Genomic DNA, 19,647 nt, shown 5'->3' on the forward strand with positions numbered 1-19,647 from the left:
GTCAGGAAAACGAGCCACATGTCCATACAGCCGCAGCTGACGCTCACGGACTATGCAGGTAACAAATCTCATTTGAGTCTCTTTCAGCAACCGCTCGTTGGACATAAAGTCCGACCAGTGATAGCCAAGGATTCTCGGAAGAGACCTGGTACCAAAGGAATTAAGTCTGCATCTCAGATCCTTGGTCAGAGTCCAAGTCTCGCATTCATAGAGCAAGACTGGAAGCACCAATGACCTGAAGATTCAGACTTTCATCCTCCCGCACAGGTACCGACAGCGCCACACCCCATTATACAGTGAATCCATGACTCCCCAGGCCCGACGCAGATGTCTGTTGACCTCTGACTCAGCCAGCAGAGACATGAATATCACTGCCAGGAAAGTGAATCTCGCCACGACCTCAACATCTTCACCACAAACAGGCACAGACAGGACAGCAGCATCCAAGATGTCATTGAAAGCCTGGATCTTAGTTTTGACCCAGGAAACCCGTAATCCCAGCGGCTCAGACTCCTCATTCAGCACCTCGAGGGCCCCCAAAAGGATATCTAAAGTCTCCGCACAGATGACTGCATCAACTGTGAAATCAGGGTCAGAGATCTTGACATTCCCAAACGACGCACCGCAGCTTGATCTCTCCGACATCCTCCCTAGAATCCAGTCCATACAAGCACTGAAAAGTGTGCGGGCCAGTACACACCCCTAATGAACTCCAGTAACAACTGGAAATAAATCAGAGATGGTACCACCACATCTCACAGCACTCTCAGTACCAGAGTAGAGTTCAGACATCAGATCGATCAGTTTTGGTGGCACCCCACGAAGACCAAGAATCCTACAGAGGGCATCCCGATTCACTGAATCGAATGCTTTACAGAGATCAACATCGGCTGCAAGCAGGCCCTGCCGAAACACTTGTATGCATTCGGTGAGGACACGAAGAGCAAGGATACGGTCAATCGTTGACCTCTTTGGTGTAAAGCCTGACTGCTCTGGACGCTGGTGCTCAAGCAGATGGTGGTGAACCCTATAAAAGGATTATCCGAGCAAAGACCTTGCCCGGCACTGACAGCAGCGTCACCCCTCGGTAGTTGTTGCCGTCTTGGCGATCACCCTTCCCTTTCCAGAGAGAAACAACAAGGCCCCTCTTCCAGTCAGTTGGGATGATGCCTGTGTTCCAGGCAGAGCACAGAACTGCATGCAACAACACAAGTGCAGCATTTTCCACCAGCCTTGAGAAGTTCAGCATGGATGCCACAGATTCCAGGAGCTTTACCCCATTTCAACCAGTTCACCGCAGCCAGTGTTTCCACAAGCCAAGGTGGACCACAGTTGATTGGAGGGTCAGCAACAGGGATTGTAACACTCCTGACATCCAACTTGACAGCTGGTGGATCAGCCTGGTACAACCGCTCAAAGTAACCGGCACAGCGGGCCTTCACTTCGGACTCCTCTGTCAAGAGCCCACCACCCTCTGCTCTAACTGCAGGACACCAAGGGATGGGCTTGGATGAACGCAATGCACGAATTCCCCTGTAAGCAGGATGAGAATCACTTGACCACAGGTGATGCTCTACACCCTCACAGATTCCTCGCACATAGGCCTCCTTGTCCACCCTTATCGCACGTACAGTTTTACGCCTCAGCTCCCTGAACAGCTCAGCTCTGCCATTCAGCCTGGCCCTGCGACTGGTCAATGATATCCAGTGTACCTTGAGACAAAATTCTTCTTTGCCCTACGGTGAGTTCCAAGAAATCCACCAGCAACATCAAGGACGGTGGTCTGAAGGCACTCCACAACTCTTAGGACCTCCCAAAGCACCCAGACCTCCCAAATCTCCAATCAGCTTGTTCGCAAACTCCTCAGCTACCCTCTCATCCTGGAGCTTGCCAACATCCAGCCTAGGCTAGGACAGTACCATTCTCCTGGATTTAAGGTGCAACTTCAGAGTTGCTACAAGTCGGTGGTCAGTATTGAGGAACTGAGCACTCCAGTTGACCCTGCAGTTCTGGATCATCCTCCAGCGACCATAAACGAGCACATGGTCAATCTCCTTTGCCACACTGCCAGCGTTGGAATACCAAGTCCAGCGATGAGCTTGTGGGCGCTAAAACTATGAATCAGCCACCCGAAGTCCATGACTTCTTGCTAAGTCAAGGAACTTCGTGCTATTCTGGTTCATAGTTCCTGACCCATGGGGACCAACACACGTCTCCTAACCATCCCTATCAGTTCCAGTCGATGCATTGAAATTCCCCAAGACTATAAGTGTATCGCGTCTGGCACACTGATCAACCACAGACTCGAGTGTGGCATAGAATGTGTCCTTCACGGTGAGATCACTCGCCTCAGTCGGAGCATAAACAGAGACCAGGGAAATTACACCTAAGGAGTGACGAATCCTTCGTCTCATAATACGCTCGTTGACCGGTGTTACCTCAAGTATCATTGGGTCAGCTTATTGGACACAGCTACAGCAACTCCTTGGGAATGGTAACAATCAGAGCGACCAGACCAATAGTAGGTGTAACCACCCACCATGATCTCGCCGCAATCTGGTCTCCGAACCTCAGAGAGTGCTGCAATACCGATATCATCTGAGCTGAAGCGTTTGGACAACAGAGACAGGTGATCATCCTCTCTTTGGGATAGGACATTCCAGGCACCCACCCGAAGGGACCGCCTCAGGTTAACCTAAGGAGACGCCGTCTGGTGGACGACACCTCAGCACCACTCTGACACACTCTCCCGCAACCTGACCGGGAATGTTACCCCATGGTTTCCCTCCAATCATCAAAGATTGGGGGTCCCGAAGGCTTTGCCCCAATTCCATCATCCGGTATGCTGCCCTGTGAAGGGAAGCTGCACAGGAGGTACTCCCACCGAGTGGGTTTTCAGATTTTTCTTTGCGTTTTTGTGTTTTGCGGAATGAAGAGTTTTTACGGTGGCCGGAGTGCAAATCCTGCGAACCTCCTCATAAGAAGTAACCCAACTGCAGGAGGACATCCGCAGTCACAGTTGGACACTAGATATGGATGGACGTTGGCTCACAAGGGGCTCCTCCGCCCTTTGACAGGTTTTGTTTTTAATCCTGCTGGGTGTCCATATCCAAACACCCTCCTCACCAAAACATCTGGTGGGGGAGACGGTTTAGTCGCCGACAACCCGACCATGGAACAGGTTAGTACAGGTTTACATGATACCTGTAGCAAGTCACAGATCTAATCTGGCCTGACCTGACTGGGATTAAGTATTCCGATGTATTCCTCCTATGTTTAGCCCTGTTTATATTCCATATTGCCCTCTGTTTCGCCACTAAGTAATCCTCTTTATCCTCTCTCTTTTACCAAATCCTAAACATTCTTCTTTTATCTTGAATTGCCCTATCCACCTCATTATTATACCACCATGTAGCCTCATGTCCAGCTGGGCCCTTCAACCAGCCACATGTCTTTTCAGTTGCACACAGCAGCCCATCTTTTAAAGTCCCAACAACTCTCTCCATCCTCTCCTACCATAGAGAGTACAAGATTCATTTCCAAAAGTTCCCTATTGAAATGTTCCTTTACATTCTCATCTCTTAGTTTCCATATTCTTCTCCTTGGGACGTAAGGTTTCCTCTTTGCACAACTCCAACTTAACTTTTCATCACACACTAGCAGCCGATGTTGAAAGGCAAATTCTGCTATTCCTATTGTTGTCACATCCTCAACCAACTTCCTATCTAATCTCCTTACTAGAAAGTAGTCTATCTGGCTCTTTATACCTCCCGACTCATGAGTGATCAGTCTGCTCGGCCTCTTCTTAAACATTGCATTGCAGACGACTAGACAGGCAGACAGACGAAAAAAAATTTACCGTACTCCGATGTGCGCACGCACGATCGTGATGAGATTCCATAAAATTAGCCAAATGCAGAGCCAAAGTACTGCTAAACTGCAGGCTTGTGTTCCGATTTAGTGTTTAAAATGCAACATTCAATTGAAATCAAATTGTTTCTCGATCATAAACTGACATTGTAGACAGACAGAGGAAAGAAATTGCTCAACCTTCTTTTTTTTCGCTTCAGGCATGCGGGGTAAAAACTGAAGAAGCTAAAATCAACCTTGGATGGCCAAAAATTACACAAATAAAACCTCTCCATTGTTCCATAAGGGTACTACAACCCATTAGTCCAAACAGATAATGTACAAACCTTCTTGAAGTATGCATACTGCACCAGCTCCACCGCCGACTCGGCGTCCTGCCGCTCAACCACCTTGCTCATGCGTGCTTTAGCATGCGCGGTCGACAAGCGAATCATCGTCTCAAGCGCACGAGCCGTCACCGGCATAGTCTGTTCAAGGGAGAAGTGGTGAGTTTTAAACAAATTTTCCAATCTTCTGTGATTGTACTCATTTAAATGTCCATCCCAAGCTGCCCAAATGCTATCAAATCCACCACAAGGTATGGATCGTCCATGGTATGGAAATTGACCATGCCAGGTGGAAGAGGCCACATTAACCCCTTCTTGAAGGTCAGTGAGCTGGCTGGGTTTCTGTGAAGAACCTAGCCGAGATATGGTAATTCTTCCGAGGTAATTCTGACATGGTAAGTATTCAAATCAATACTGTACTTCAGCTGGGATTACAGAAGCTCAGAACCCAAATCAACACCACTTCCTGAAGCTGGGTGAACATCCACAACCTTTGGGATATATTCCCCTCATCTTGACTGTGAATAATTTACCTTCCCAAACAAATCCACACTTAAACTGCAAATCTGCCATATGCTCACAACCAAAAATTTAATGTTTTTCACATATATAACACATTAGTTTCACAAATTTCCATTGAAATACTCGGGTATTTCCGTCAATTGTCGCCATTTCCATCGAGGTTACGCACTGCATCTACCGGACGGCCGTCATTGGCTGTCTTGAGGCACGTGGGGGGAGGGGGGACGGGACGGGACGGGGGGGGGACACCGGAGACATGGTAGACGCCGGGGATATTTCAAACTGGGTGCAATTGTATACAGTGCACGCGCTGTAATAAATGGGGATAGAAAGGTACCCTTTCCTTTGTGAAAGCAAGTACTGTACATTGGAATTTTATTTTTCTTCCAGAAATTGCATTCCAAATACTCAATAATGCACTCCACTTTGCATGGATTTTATTAACAAGGTAAGAAGGACCAACTTAGGTCAAGAGCACACAGACTCACCGTTATTGAAATACCGAACATCATAAGTTACATCCTGTACCAGAAAAGCCAATGAAAATTCACAGCAGCCACCAAAGTTGACAAACAGAAAGATAGAAATAAGTAAAATAAATAAATGATTTAACTATCTGCAATGTCGAGGTCATTCATGAGGAGACAATGATTAAATAGCCAGTTGGATAGTCCTGCAAGGACTGAATGGATGGCACATTTGTGTGAATATTTGGAAAAACATGAAAATATCAATCTCTTGTAAGATAGAAAGCCAGACTCCATTACTCGACTACGTAGTGGTATTGAGTAAATCAATGCGTTTGGAATTTTGGTGCATTGTCTAGGACTCTCAGAGGTGGTGTAACTACACTCAGTGGTGTAATGGTTAGAACGTTTGCTGCGATTCTGGGAAGTCAGTAGTTCGAACCCGACCCTGGCTGAGTCGTACATTTAAAAATGGTGTGTGCAGATTCCTTGTTTCACGCTCACCATTTAAAGCAGGGGTCGGGAACCTTTTTGACTCAGAGAGCCATTAAAGTAAAATATTTGGAAATCTATTTCAGTGAGAGCCATATAATATATTTTAAGACTGAATTCAACTAAATGTGAGTATAATAAGCCTCTGAATTTATTATTTTAAATAATGTTGTTATAATACTCACCATTAATGGGACTTCTGGTGCTGCATGGATTTGCTGATGGCTTTGTAGTCTGGTTGGTACTTGGTGAGGTTAAGCTTCATGCTAGCGTTGAGGCTTTCATCCGTTAGACGTAATAGTAGGTTGGACTTGATTTTTTTAAGATGCGAGAATGACTGCTCACATGCATACGTAGATCCAAACAAGGTCAAGACAGCAATACTCACACGCTGCAGTGTGTGGTATGTGACAGGAAGCGCGTTCCAAGTTTTGATAATCAGCTCGTCTTCGGGTTGAAGTTTTTTCATTTCTGTCCACATGCGCTTGCTCGCCAACTCCGCTTTCTGTCGTGCGATTCTTTCCAAATCTTCATTCAGTGACTTGAACTTATTCACCCACATGTCTGAGGCCTTCAGGTCAGCCACTTCTGCTTCAAAATCTGACGGAGACACCAGGAATGTAACTCAGGTCGGCTGTGTTCAGTGAACACTCGTTTGGATGGGTGATGAACTTAAAAAGACGAGTGTGCTCACGAAATTCTCCAAAGCGTGCTTTGAATGACTGTAGGAGACTGGATGTGAAGCCAGCTAACTGGTGGAGATCAAAGTTTTGAGTGGGCTCACTTGCTGTGCATGCATCTTTAAATTGTCTCAGTTTTTCAAAATGTAGTAAATGACCTGTTTCAAGATCCATGATAAAGAGCTCCAGCTTGTTTTCAAAAGCAAACACGGCTTGTTGAAGCGATAACACTGTATTTCCAATGCCTTGCATTTTCACGTTGAGCTGGTTCAGATGTTCAGTCATATCCACGAGATAGTAAAACTTGAGGAGCCACTCAGTTTGGCTAGCTCAGGATGCTCAATCCCTTTCATTTCAAGGAAAGTCCGGTTTCGTTCAGGCAAGCCGCAAAACGGCTAAGCACCTTCCCTCTTGACAACCAACGCACATTGCTGTGCAAAAGCAGACCGTGATAGTTATTTCCAACTTCATCCAGCAGTGTTTTAAACTGGCGACCATTTAAGGCTCGGGCAACAATAAAGTTGATCACACGAATGACCAGCGACATCACTTCGCCAAGCTGCCCATCACACATCTGAGCACAAAGTGCCTCCTGGTGTAGAATGCAATGGAAACTTAGGATGGGTCTATTTTCATGTTCACGGAGAAGCGCCACAAATCCTTTGTTTTTCCCCACCATACACGGAGCACCATCAGTACACACTGAGATAAGTTTATCCAGAGGTAGATTTTTTTTCTTGAGCGAACTCCATGAAAGACTTGAATAAATACTCACCTCTTGTGGACCCTTTTATTGGCAGAACAGCAAGACTTTCTTCGCGCAGTGTATCACCAGCAGCATATCTTGCAATCACACAACTGCGACAAATGGCTTACGTCTGTTGACTCATCCAAAGCCAGGGAAAAGAACGGCGCTGTATTTATGTCCTTCACTTGCGTTTCCTCCACTTGGTTTGCCATCATGATGGTACGATCATGAACAGCTCTTGCCGACCGAGGCATGTCTTGTATCCGTTTGATTATCTTGTCTTTGTTCGGAAGATCATCAAAAAGTTCATTGGCGACATCCAGCATGAACGTTTTAGCATCCTCGCCATCTGTGAATGGTTTTCCGTTCCTCACTATTGCTAAAGATCCAGCAAAGCGAGCGGAATTATAGTCACCTTGCCGGGTCCATACGCGGAGTTGCTGCTGGCTGACTTGCACCCTGCTCAGTAGCTCTTGGCACGCTTTCTTTCTGCTGTCTCCCACAGGGTATTTTGATGCAAAGGTAGCATGGCGTGTGTCGAAGTGCCGCTTTATATTCGACCGTTTCATCGATGCAATTTTGTCATTGCAAATTAGACACACCACAGAACCTGCTCTCTCCACAAAGGCGAATTCTTCAGCCCATTCGTCCTGAAATGTACGATACTCCTCATCTTTTTTTCTTTTCGCCATCTTCTTCATCGAAGGGTGAGCTTTGAGCAAGTGAGAGAGAGAGAGAGAGAGGGAGATGTTGACCCAACTGAGGCTTGGCAAATAGTGAGTCTGGCTGGCCTGCGCACGGGCTTATATACTCGAGAGGTGCGGCGCGGCCGGCCGACTCTGGGATGCTGTCACCTCAGCGGTGGCGCGTGATTGGTCGAGATGAATTCCGCTACGCGTGTCGGCGGCGGCACGTCATCGGAGGAACCGAAATCACGAGTCACCTCGGCCGCATGACTGACGAGAAACAAAACCGCTTCAGCCAATTCGGAGGCGTTTTTTCTTCTCTCCTTCTGGCAAGTTCAGCCCTGCACGTGAATGAAGCACGACACCATTCAAACTATTGGTAAAGCTTCCGCGAGAAATATTGGGCTTTCAAAGTTTCAAACTCCAATTTTATCTGCGAGCCAGATGCAATCATCAAAAGAGCCACACCTGGCTCGCGAGCCACACGTTCCCGACCCCTGATTTAAAGGATGGAGCACAGACAAAGAACCACATGTTGGCATACATGGGGAGGAGGAAATTCCTCCTTAATTGCCCAGCTGAGTCCGGAGAAAAAACACAAGCAATGCCAAACTGATGTCGCTGGTACCCAAAGTGCTCCGGGAATTGATCCAACGTCGTCCAATATCAGCAGCTGTGTTTGTGTGAGAGTCAAGTCTGGTGTTGTCTCATGCATCTGTCTGTGTGTGCAATTTGTGTCACCGCTCTTACATGAGCCTGAGAACCTGTTAATCAAAAAAGACAAAGTTAATTTCTTCTGCACACCGTTGCAGCAGCTGAGTAAATCTGAACAAAAATGGAACAAACAAGAGCGAGAATTGCTTTGCAATACAAGTCCCCAACCGATGTGATATTTCAAATAACCCGATGTACATACATGAATCAAAAACGTGCGTGGGACTGTTCATAGCTGGACCGGGATTCAAATCCGGCTAGACAGAGGCGAGTGTGCATAACTGTTGAACATCCACTGGCACCCTTTAATTATGCTATTCACACAAAAGTGAAATAAATGAAGGTTATTGTATGTAATTTAGGTTTTCGTCAGACTTTTTGCACCAGTAAACACATCCCTTTATTTGGGCAGTGTATAATGGCACATTTGGTGGCAACAATACGAAAAATAACCAGATGTAGATAAATTAAGCATAAACACTTGTACTTATGTGCAGATATAATAATACATCGTGGTTATATTGTTACGAATCTGGAAGCCATTTGCACACAGTCAGCAGTCCCCGCAGTTCAGTTATGTCGATAAGTATGTGTTATAGTCAGGGTCCCATCCCCTATGTCTAATGGGAATTACATGTGTGCTCTGTGGTTTCTTTATAGTTAGTTTTTTTTTTGCAACAAACCCCCTTCACCTCTCCCCACCAGCGACTCCATTTCCCACGTGTTTTTGGCTGAAGGCGTGGGCGGAGCCTCCATTCGCTTCAGATCAAGGCTCCGCTCCGAGGTAGGGCATGGAGCGTTTCCTCCAGCCAATGGCGAAAGGCGAGCAGGGCAGAGGCGCCCCGACCAATGAGGGGAGGCCACTGATCGCCCGACAAACCCTCGTCCAATCAGGAGGCGAGTGGGAGGGGAAGAAATCCATTGGACCTGGCAAGAAGAGGAGGATGGTTGTCAAGACTAGGGTATGGGAGTCATTGTGGCGATTGGCTTGGTCTTAGTCGTGGTGGCTTTTTGTCTGCGGTCCTTCGCAGTGGTTCATCGTGGTGGTGGAGGCCGAGCAGCCAGGGTCGTGGGTTGGAGTCCCACCGTGGTGGTTGAAGTACGGTGCACCGCACGAGGCAGAGAGGTATCCGACAAGGCCCTGGTCCCCAGCTTGCCTTTCCCTCCTGGGCTGAGGGACCGAATAAAGACCCCACGGGGTCCATTTATTTTGGGTGTGTGTGTGTCCGTGGGCCGCGTCTGGAAGTAGAAATTGTTGTGCTTTTGTTCATTGTACATTGCTTTTATTCGGATAACTCTGCTCTTTGTGCTCCCCTGCCCCCCTGATAAATAAACCTCCAATTGTTCAATGTACCAGCTCGTTGTCTGTCACTTTCTTTCATTGACCCAGCACGGTGCGTAATGAGAATTCGAGGCCGTGTGCGATAAGTTGTCATTGGGACTGGCACGGCTCTGGTAACTCCCGCTCGGTACGCCGGACCCGGGTCGGTACATGCGACTCGGTTCGGACAGAGTCGGCCGAGGGTGTGGTTTCCCCGGTAGCTGGACGGCGTGAGCGAGACGGCTGGAGGATTGCTTGGATACGGTTGAAACTGTGGCATAAGCTTTGACGATGGAATTAATGGGTGTGGTTGCGTTGACTCAGTGGGATTGAGTGATTTATTACCTGCATAATCTGCACAAGGATACTGAGAACAAGTTGATTTAGACCATGGTCTGAATGGAGAGCATGAGAAAGAAAGACCTTTATATCTTTCTAGAGGCACGTGCCAGCGGGATGACTTGGAGGGTAGCCCACGGAAAATCTAACTTCTTGATCATTTGGTGCTTCCATGGTAAGTGAAGCAATTAAAAGTCCTTCAGCTAGATTCCATCTGCAAAGATACTTGAACACTGTGGCGATGTCAAAGTGCAGACTGCTGATGAGTCCAAAGAGCTTCATTGCAGAAGAGCGATCCATGGTGGCTTGCAGGATGAGTTTGGTATATGAAAGCAGTGCACTAATTTCCCAACAGTTATATTATAAACGACCTGATTGATCCCTCTTTGCTGCGAGGTGTCTGACACTCAAAACCCTGCTGCTTGTCCTAACCAAGTATATTTTCCTCATGGTCTTTTGTGCCGTGCTGAAGGACCATGTGAAAAACAGGCCAAAGAATGGAGGTGATCGAACGCAGCCGTGTCGTATGGCATACAAGATTGCAAAACGTTTTCATACCCTGACACTTAAAGATTCTTCATGCTCATTTAGAAATCCATCTTGCAGAACTTGGTGGAACAGACAAACAAGTTTCGCAAATTTTGAAATGCATTCCGAATACCATTTCTGATGGCTATTTCAAAAGCTTTGGTGAAATTGATAAAAGCTGCAAATAAGGGAACCTTGAGGTCCCTTGCCAAGAATCATCAAGATACTTTTTGGTAAACTCCATATGAGCTTTCAGATGAGTCTCTCTCAGTGAGTGAGTGAGTCTTCCTTCTTGCCATCTGTCCCTAGAATCCAGCTATGTGAAGGGAAATTGTTGATTGATGAACACTGATCCCCCCCCCCCCATCTCAGACAAAGAGCCTTGCAGATCTTTCAAAGTTATTGTTAGATTTACAGTGACATCCCGAACCAGTTTCGTGCTTGCCCGGCCACTGAGTTTGGATGAGTGACCTGATCTGGGTGGAGTCTGGGTGGTATGATACGTCTTGCACTTCTTAAATATGGATTTCACCGTACTCAAAGGGATAATGAGTGATTTTTAAATCTTCTTATAACCCTCTCCTGAATGGTGCTTCTCCACCACTATGTCTGACTTCTTTGAAAAGATCCTTGGTGTTCACGTTTGCCTTGTTGGTTGACCAAGTGAGTTGCACCTTAAAACTCCTTCGATAATTGGGGGAGCTTAATTTTTAAGTTAAACCACTGATTACAGACAGGTGAAACCTATTACACTCATTTTGTAACCTTTCAAACAAAATTTGCTCCTGAAGTGATTTTGGGCAAATTAAGCAAAGGGTTTTTGAATACTTATGCAACTGAGAATCATCTGATTTTCTCTGTTAATATAACTTATTCACATTTTATCTGCATTTTTTAGCTTTATCATTTTGGAGTAGTTTGTGAAGACTCTCTATATCAAGCTTGATTTGAAAGCATCACGATAAGCTCAGGGGGCATCAAAATATGAAAATTTTGGAGGGGCAGTCCTCTCATCGTGTTTATGTTTAACAAGGCTGTGGCACGTATCCGGTATTGAGAATCAGCCCGAGACTGGTATCAAGAGCAAGCATGGCCGCAAGAGGAGACCTCGCTGGCTTTGAATGGGGTGCAATTGTTGGTGCGCATTTGGCAAGTACTTCAGTGACAACAAAGGCTGCAGAAATTGCAAATGTGTCACGAGGAACCGTCTCAAAGGTGATGTTAGCCTGAGATAAAGAAGGAAAGACGTCAACATCGAAAGGCAACAGTGGGCAGAAGCACATAATCAACAAGCGTGATGCAAGGGCATTAGTCTGGACTGCAGGGTGAAACCGGAGAACAATGGCAGACAAGCTGTGTGCTGTGTTCAACGTGGAGCGTGAGCATCCTGTGTCGTCAAAAACTGTTAGAAGGGTACTCCACAGGGTGGGATACTCTAACCGGGTCGTTATGCATAAACCACTCATAACACCTGTCAACAACCGTTTTCGGGTCCAGTGGTGCAAAGATCATAGGTAATGGACTACCAAGCAATGGAGGAATGTGATATGGTCTGATGGGTCGTCCTTCACAATGTTCTCGAAGGACGTGTGCATGTGGGTCATCTGATAGGTCGTCCTTGCATGGCCTGGGTCCTTTAAACCGACATGAATTGGAGGATTTATTTGTGCAATAATGTTATCACATTCCTGCAGAACAGATCCAGACCCTTGTTGACTCCATTCCATGTTGTATCCCTGCAGTCCTCGATGCACGTGGTGGCCCAACACCCTACTCAATGACATTCTGTTGGTGTTTCCAATTTATTTTTTTCCACTACCTGCAGGTCGTGTTTGTTTGGACACCTCAGGAAGCATAGTAACTTGGCCCAAAGATCCACAACTCTATCCAATAGAAAGCTATCATTATCTCATCAGTTTATTCCTAGTTTTTTTTTTTTGAGACATTTGCCGTGTTGATGACAACTTGAGTGATGATGAATTTCCCATTGACGAGAATATCAAAATGTTCAACCAGTTTTTATAAAGGTATATGATCTTTGTTTGAGTTGGCTATTTCTATCTGAAAACCTCAATGGTGATATGCCCTGTGTGGATGGACTGCATGTTATTTTGAGAAAAATCATGAAAAATAATTTGCATCATGGTTATCTGCATGGAAGACCACAACGCACACACAAACACCCACATAAGCACTCACAAACTGAAAACTGAGTTACTACAGTTGATGAGATGGTGAGTAGGGTGGTATTGGGAGATGAAAATGAGGTCAAAAGACACGTTATCAAATGTATGTGTGCAGGCATTTAGCGATTACAATCAAATATGAAACGGAATTTGGGCAATCCATGTTGCCCGACACAATGGGGACTGTAGCTGCTAAAGTTCACAGCAGGATATAGTGTTGCCATTTAATGCAAATCAGATCCTGGCATATAATTACACTTTCCTGTAAAGGGTTGAATTGATTCAAATAACGAGAGAATTCGAGCCGGCGTATCAAAACAGCAGGAATGAGCACATACCCGTGCTATGTCTGCACCCATCTCCTCCTGGTTACGGAGCTTTGCATACTCCTCTGCAATGTATTCAGCAGCTTGGGATGACAATGCAGGCTTCAGGGCCTTAGCCACATGAATGTATTTTCGCATGAACTCCAAACTCACCATCTTCCCTCTGCTCTCATCACAAACATGAGCATTTTAGTTATCGATCAAGGAGTTATGGACTTTCTATACATTACATACATACATACATACATACATACATACATGAGAGGGTCCTTCTACAGTTGTTTCCCCCACCTACAGAAAATATATATCCCATTATTCCAGAAAATCTCCGTCTAGCGGTCAATGGATATTTTCCTCCCCATACCACAACCTTGCTGCTCAAGCATCCTTAACAAAACAGACATGGTTGTGTTGGGCCACCTCAAGAGGCAATTTGCATTTTTTCAAAACTGCAGCGGACTTTCAGCAAATTTTCCGGGATTTAAAAAAAAAACAAAAAAAAAAAACTGCTTGTCAGAACTTGATTTATTCGTAAAAAGAACAAGTCTGGAGACGGCAATGGTTCACGAGCGGTATTTGATGATGTAGATTGTTTCAGAAGTCAAGGATGAGACAATGTGATAATTTTTGACCAAGTTATAAAAATGATCAACATGATGTGGTACGAGTGACAGGATATAAGCTGCAAAATGTCAAAAACCCGGTTTCGTTCAACAACTTTCAAAATTTGACCTTTGCATAACCTTTAAAGGTCACAAAACAATGTTGTGTACATTAAAATAAGGAAACAGGATACGTGCTATAGCTTAATGGAGTTAGTTCGTCGAAGAAGGTCGAAAACCCGGTTCGATTCCCACAACTTTGAAAATTTGACCTTTGTGAACTTTAAAGGTCAAGGATTTCAAAATTTGACCTTTGCATAACCTTTAAAGGTCACAAAACAATGTTGTGGACATTAAAATAAGGAAACAGGATACGTACTATAGCTTATTGGAGTTAGTTCGTCGAAGAAGATCGAAAACCCGGTTCGATTCCCACAACTTTGAAAATTTGACCTTTGTGAACTTTAAAGGTCAAAGGTCAAGGATTATGACCTTTGGTGCAAAACTTCCTCTGGAACATTCCAGGAACAATATAACGTCATATAGGCTATATGGCATTTCACACTCATCGGATTATCCATACTTTGATGAAATCAGCGTAAAAACAAACTTGAAGGGTGTGCCACAGGCAAGGTGTTCGAGATAGAGCAAAATGGTTTCAGACTTTAGGTGGGGAATGACCTCAAGATTATACATAAAAAAATATTGTCATCCAAGCTCTCAAAGTTTGGGCGGTCGTATGATTTTTGTCAAAATTCGCAATTTTCTAAGTTCGTGACCTTGACTTTGGGACGAAAATGAAAAATCGAGCTCCGTGGGGCTATGTAGGTGCCATTGGGCTAACCAAATACCGAAACCCCTGCCAGATTCGACAAACCCCTCGGAGAAGATGCAAATTGAAATCGGCTACCCCCTAAAAAAAACAAAACATGTTTTTTGGGCGTGGCTCCGCCCATAATGGGCGCACCACGCCCATTCTCAGGAAAACAACTAGATCATGATATAAACGTCCGACCAAAATTTTATCAGGATCGGATCAAAACCCACGGAGCTATGCTCGGGACAGACAGACAGACAGACAGACAGACACACAACAATAACGAATATAGTGGTCACTCACTGACTCGTGAACCAATAAGTCAGAACCTCAATCCAAAATCGCATTACTGTGAAGCAGTCAGTCATTACTTCAATGTTTATATTACATAACAAACGTAAAGTTTTAAAACTTTTCTTAGGCATAAGGGTTACATGACTTTTCATAATAAACACAGCATTGATTACTCAGGCTCCCAAGATCATTGTGTACTCTATTTTGTACCATCTTGTCTGGTTTTCATTCGTGACATTTACCACAAGCAGTCCGACTGATCCTTCACACACAGAATGTTGCTTCAATGAGCGAGTGTGTTGTCCATAAAATGGACGATGAGCATCTGCTCTAAATCTGGGCAGTTTGTTTGTTAAAGATTTCAAAATGGTTTGTATGGTTCCTTGCTTGACGCTCAGCATTTCAAGCAAAGAGCACGGACAAACCGGATAGGGAGGAAGAAATTTCGTCAATTGTCCCGCTGAGTGCGGAGACAAAAGCGACATCATAAAGATGGCATTGCCAGTACTCTGGGAAGTGACGTCCCATCCCACAATCTTGGCAGCTATGTTTGTCTGATCTTTGAACCTTGTTAAAAAAAATAATAATAATAATAACTAGAGTAATTCGACTGCGCGCAGTCGACGGGTATGCCTCCGCTCTTCCGCATAAACACTTGAGTATTGACATATTTGACCCTTGACCTTTATCATATCTGGCCTAAAATCTAATCAGTTAATTGCCCTGTCTAACTTTACCTTTGTACCAAGTTTGATGAAATTCTGTCCAATATTTCTTGAGTTAGGGCGGAAAGAGTAAAATTTTGGACGGACGGACAGACAACCCGGAATCATAATGCCTCCGGCACCCTTGGTGCGGAGGCATAAAAACCACAACTTGCTCGAGGAAGTTTAAAATCTCAATGTACCCTTCAAAAAAAAATCTGTTTTTGGTGCTGGTACCAGACAAAAATTCAAAATTCTTGCAGCATGGGATACATGGAACAGATTGAGCCCACCTCAAGTTGTCCTCAAGAATGTTGAGAATCAAATACAAAGTAAGGATCGACATCACCCATAAGCATAGTTGCATCAAAACTACAGTTTGTAGTTGTGATAAAACTGCACACTACTTACTCAATGACAACATTTGCTTTCCCAGACCAATTTCACAGCATCACGAAAGTTAGTACTTGTTCAGTTACAACCTGTTCAGGATCAGTTCTAAGCCATGGAAACATTCATGACTTTTCAACACTGTAATGCCCTATCAGGTATGGATTTCCACCTTCACAGCAAAGTATTGAGGAAAACATGGAGGAAATGTTCACACTTTAAATGGCAAGAAAGGAGATATAATCGGGTAAAAACTTGAGCAATTGTACTCGAAACTGTGATCCCAAACCCACCTGCGACGGCGCGCTCCGTGAAGCAAGTTGTCATGCTTGTCATAAATCCGAGTTTCTTGTTCTGTCTGATCAGATGCATTTGGGTCATCAGTTGCAAAGATGTCTACAAAGCTTCCCAGGGGCAACGCTGCACAAAAAAGAGAAGCAAACAAAGGAGTCTTCTTGGTCCTTATGAGTATGACTTCTTGTTCCTTCTTTCTATTACTTTGGAGAAAAACCTTCACCGACTCGTATATATCTAAAAAAAAAAGCTTTATGTACCTGCTGAACATTGTACACAATGACAATCCCACCGAAACTCACCATCTCCATCCTGCTCTCCTGGTGCACGGTATCGATGCATTCTCAGGACATGGTCGGAGATGTTGCGGTCATGTTCAGGATCCATTTGGTCCAGCACGATGAAAAGCAAGTCGAATCGGGAAAGCAAAGAGTCCTGAAGTCCAATGTTGTCCATGGGCGACTTGTACTGGTCATACTGCAGTTTTGAGGATTTGGTGTGTGAAAGGAGAAAATCGTTTTTCTATTATAAATATGAAAGTTTGGCTTTGAATTAGTTTTTAAACACAATTAAACAAACCATTCCTAATGAATCAGCTGCTCATCCAACAGCATGACTGGATTTAGACAAGCAAGACAAATAAGATCTAAAAATGAGGGGGAAAAAAATCATATAATGTAATAATAATAATAATAAAACTGACATTCATTCATCAAAATCTAGAACAACCATTATCATGAGATAATGGCACAGCATCAGCAGACATGATGAGCAGGCCTCTCCGTGCAATCTCACCCTGCCGTAGACAGGGTTGGCCGCAGCGAGAACGCTGCAGCGTGCGTTGAGGCGAGCGTGGATGCCAGCTTTGGCGATTGTGACCCGACCTTGCTCCATGACCTCGTGAATGGCTGTGCGGTCAATATCTGACATCTTGTCAAACTCGTCAATGCACACAATGCCACGGTCTGCCAGCACCATGGCTCCGGCCTCCAATCGCCGCTCACCTTAAAGATGCATTGGTGGCAGCAGATAGCAAGGAAAGAAGAGCTCCGTATTAGATAAGTCAGTCAAGTCACCATAAGGCCGAGAAAAAAAATGGTCAAAAATGTCAGTCATTCCAAGCTCCATGAACCTTGGTCATGTCCCCGATACACTGAATTCTGACTGTGGTACACAGGGAAACCAAATCAAATGTGAGCACCAAGCAGTCCACAATCGCATTCCCCACACATACTTTTCTTGGTGACATCCAACTCACACCATCCATTTCAATAGCAATAGAGACGCTCGGCGAGCAGATGCTTTGCTCAAAGATCCGAGTGCACGTCTATTACCTTCACGATCATTTTCTCACCAAGCGACCTACAATCGTTGGCCCTGTCACTGATTGGTACAATGCGGTCTCGAAACTTCATGGCTAACAACAGACACAAAACACATACAGCAAACAAAAAACACATGCACAGCAATGCACACATGAACAAACAAACAAACAAACAAAAAATGCCCAAATGGACTCATTTGATCAAAGGAGTCATTTCAATAACTTTCTTGAAAATTTTGTCGGTTTGTATTTGCATATTAATATTGGTCATCACCTTGTTCAGAAATAACCTTCATCGACAATGCCTTCAGAAAGTATTCACACCCCTTCACTTTTTCACATTTCGTTGTGTTAGAACCTGAATTTAAAATGGATAAAATATAATTTTTTTTTGTCACACGTCTTCACAAAATACCACAATGACAAAATGAAAATGTTTTTGGAAATTTTTACAGATTTATTAAAAATGAAAAGTTGAAATGTTTTGCATCAATGACATTTGCTTTCCCATCAAATCATCAAATCATTTCCCATCATCAATTTCCCATCATCAAAGTGTTTGTAGAAGAGAATTGTCAATGCTTGAGAATGCTTTGTCGAAGAGAATTTGGCAGCAATTACAGCTTCGAAACTTCTTGGGTACGTTTGTATCAGCTTTGCACATTTGGATTTGGGGATTTTCTCCCATTCTTCCTTGAAGATTTGATCAAGCTCCGTCAAGTTGGATGGGGAGCATCAGTGAACAGCAATCTTCAAGTCTTTTGCAGATTCTCAATGGGATTCAAGTCTTGGCTTTGGTTGGGCCACTCAAGGATTTTCACGTTCTTGTTCCAAAGCCATTGCAGTGTTGCTTTGGCTGTATGCTTGGGGTCATTGTCCTGTTTGACTAAATCTTCGCCACAGTTTCAGGTCTTTTGCACTCTGAAGCAGGTTCTCCTCAAGGATTTGGCTGTATTTAGTTCTATTAATTGTTCCCTCTATCCTTACAAGTCTCCCAGTCCTTGGCACTGAAAAGCATCCCCATAGCATGATGCTGTCACCAACATGCTTCACGGTAGGAATTGTGCGAGATGGGTGATGAGCTGTGCTCGGTTTCTGCCAGACGCAGCGCTTTGCATTCAGCGCAAGTAGTTCAATTTTCGTCACATCAGACCACAGAATCTTTTGGCGCATGCTCAAAGAGTCTTCCACGTGCCTTTTTGCAAACTCCAGGTGTGCTGTCATGTGCCTTTTTCTCAGGAGTGGCTTCTGTCTGGCCACTCTCTCCTATCAAGCCTACATTTGTGAAGTGCTGCAGAGACTGTTGTCTTTCTGGCATGTTCTCCCATCTCAGCCAAGGAACTCTAGTTCTGTCAGAGTGGTCAATGGGTGGGTTCTTGGTCACCTCCCTGACCAAGGTCCTTCTTACCCAGTTGCTTAGTTCGGTCGGACAGCCAGCTCTTGGAAGAGTCTGGGTAGTTTCATATTCTTTCCATTTCCTAATGATGGAGCTCATTGTGATCTTGGGAAGTTTCAACACTATAAATTGTTTCATACCCTTCCTCAGATCGATGCCTCCTCACAATTATATCACGGAGTTATACGGACAGTTCCTTGGACTTCATGGTAGTTTTTGCTCTGACATGCACTGTGGGACCTTGTAGAGAAAGGTGTGTTTCTTTCTAAATCATGTCCAATCAATTGAAATGGGGGTAGACTCCAATCGAGTTGTCGAGACATCTCAAGGATGATCAAAGGAAATTGGATGCACCTGAGCTCAACTTGGAGTGTCAAAGCAAAGGGGTTGAATACTTATTGACCCAAGACTTTTCAGCTTTTCATTTTTAATTAATTTATAAAAAATTCTAAAAACATGTTTTCACTTTGTATTGTGGAGTATTTTGTGTAGATCAGTGACAATTTTAAATTCAGGCTGAAACAACAAAATGTGAAAAAGTCGAGGGGTGTGAATACTTACTGAAGGCACTGTACGATCATTTTGGAAAATGATGGTGGGTGAGTGCATGACCTTTGATTG

General features: G+C 44.5%; 1 protein-coding gene across 1 annotated transcript in view; it reads right to left on the bottom strand.

Annotated features, from left to right (window-relative positions):
- MCM3 (minichromosome maintenance complex component 3) overlaps positions 1-19,647 on the bottom strand; it is a 96,563-nt gene that overhangs the window by 8,576 nt on the left and 68,340 nt on the right. Inside the window, exons 9-13 of the mRNA XM_085895133.1 lie at positions 17,102-17,310; positions 16,609-16,783; positions 16,306-16,432; positions 13,218-13,368; positions 4,197-4,337 (exon numbers count right to left, since the gene is read on the bottom strand). Of these exons, the coding sequence (XP_085751259.1) occupies positions 4,197-4,337; positions 13,218-13,368; positions 16,306-16,432; positions 16,609-16,783; positions 17,102-17,310 (803 nt within the window). The remainder of the gene's footprint in view (positions 1-4,196; positions 4,338-13,217; positions 13,369-16,305; positions 16,433-16,608; positions 16,784-17,101; positions 17,311-19,647) is intronic.

The sequence above is a fragment of the Eptatretus burgeri genome, chromosome 9, assembly GCF_056783735.1.
Source record: "Eptatretus burgeri isolate ZD-2024b chromosome 9, Ebu_testis_v1, whole genome shotgun sequence".
NCBI lineage: Eukaryota > Metazoa > Chordata > Myxini > Myxiniformes > Myxinidae > Eptatretus > Eptatretus burgeri.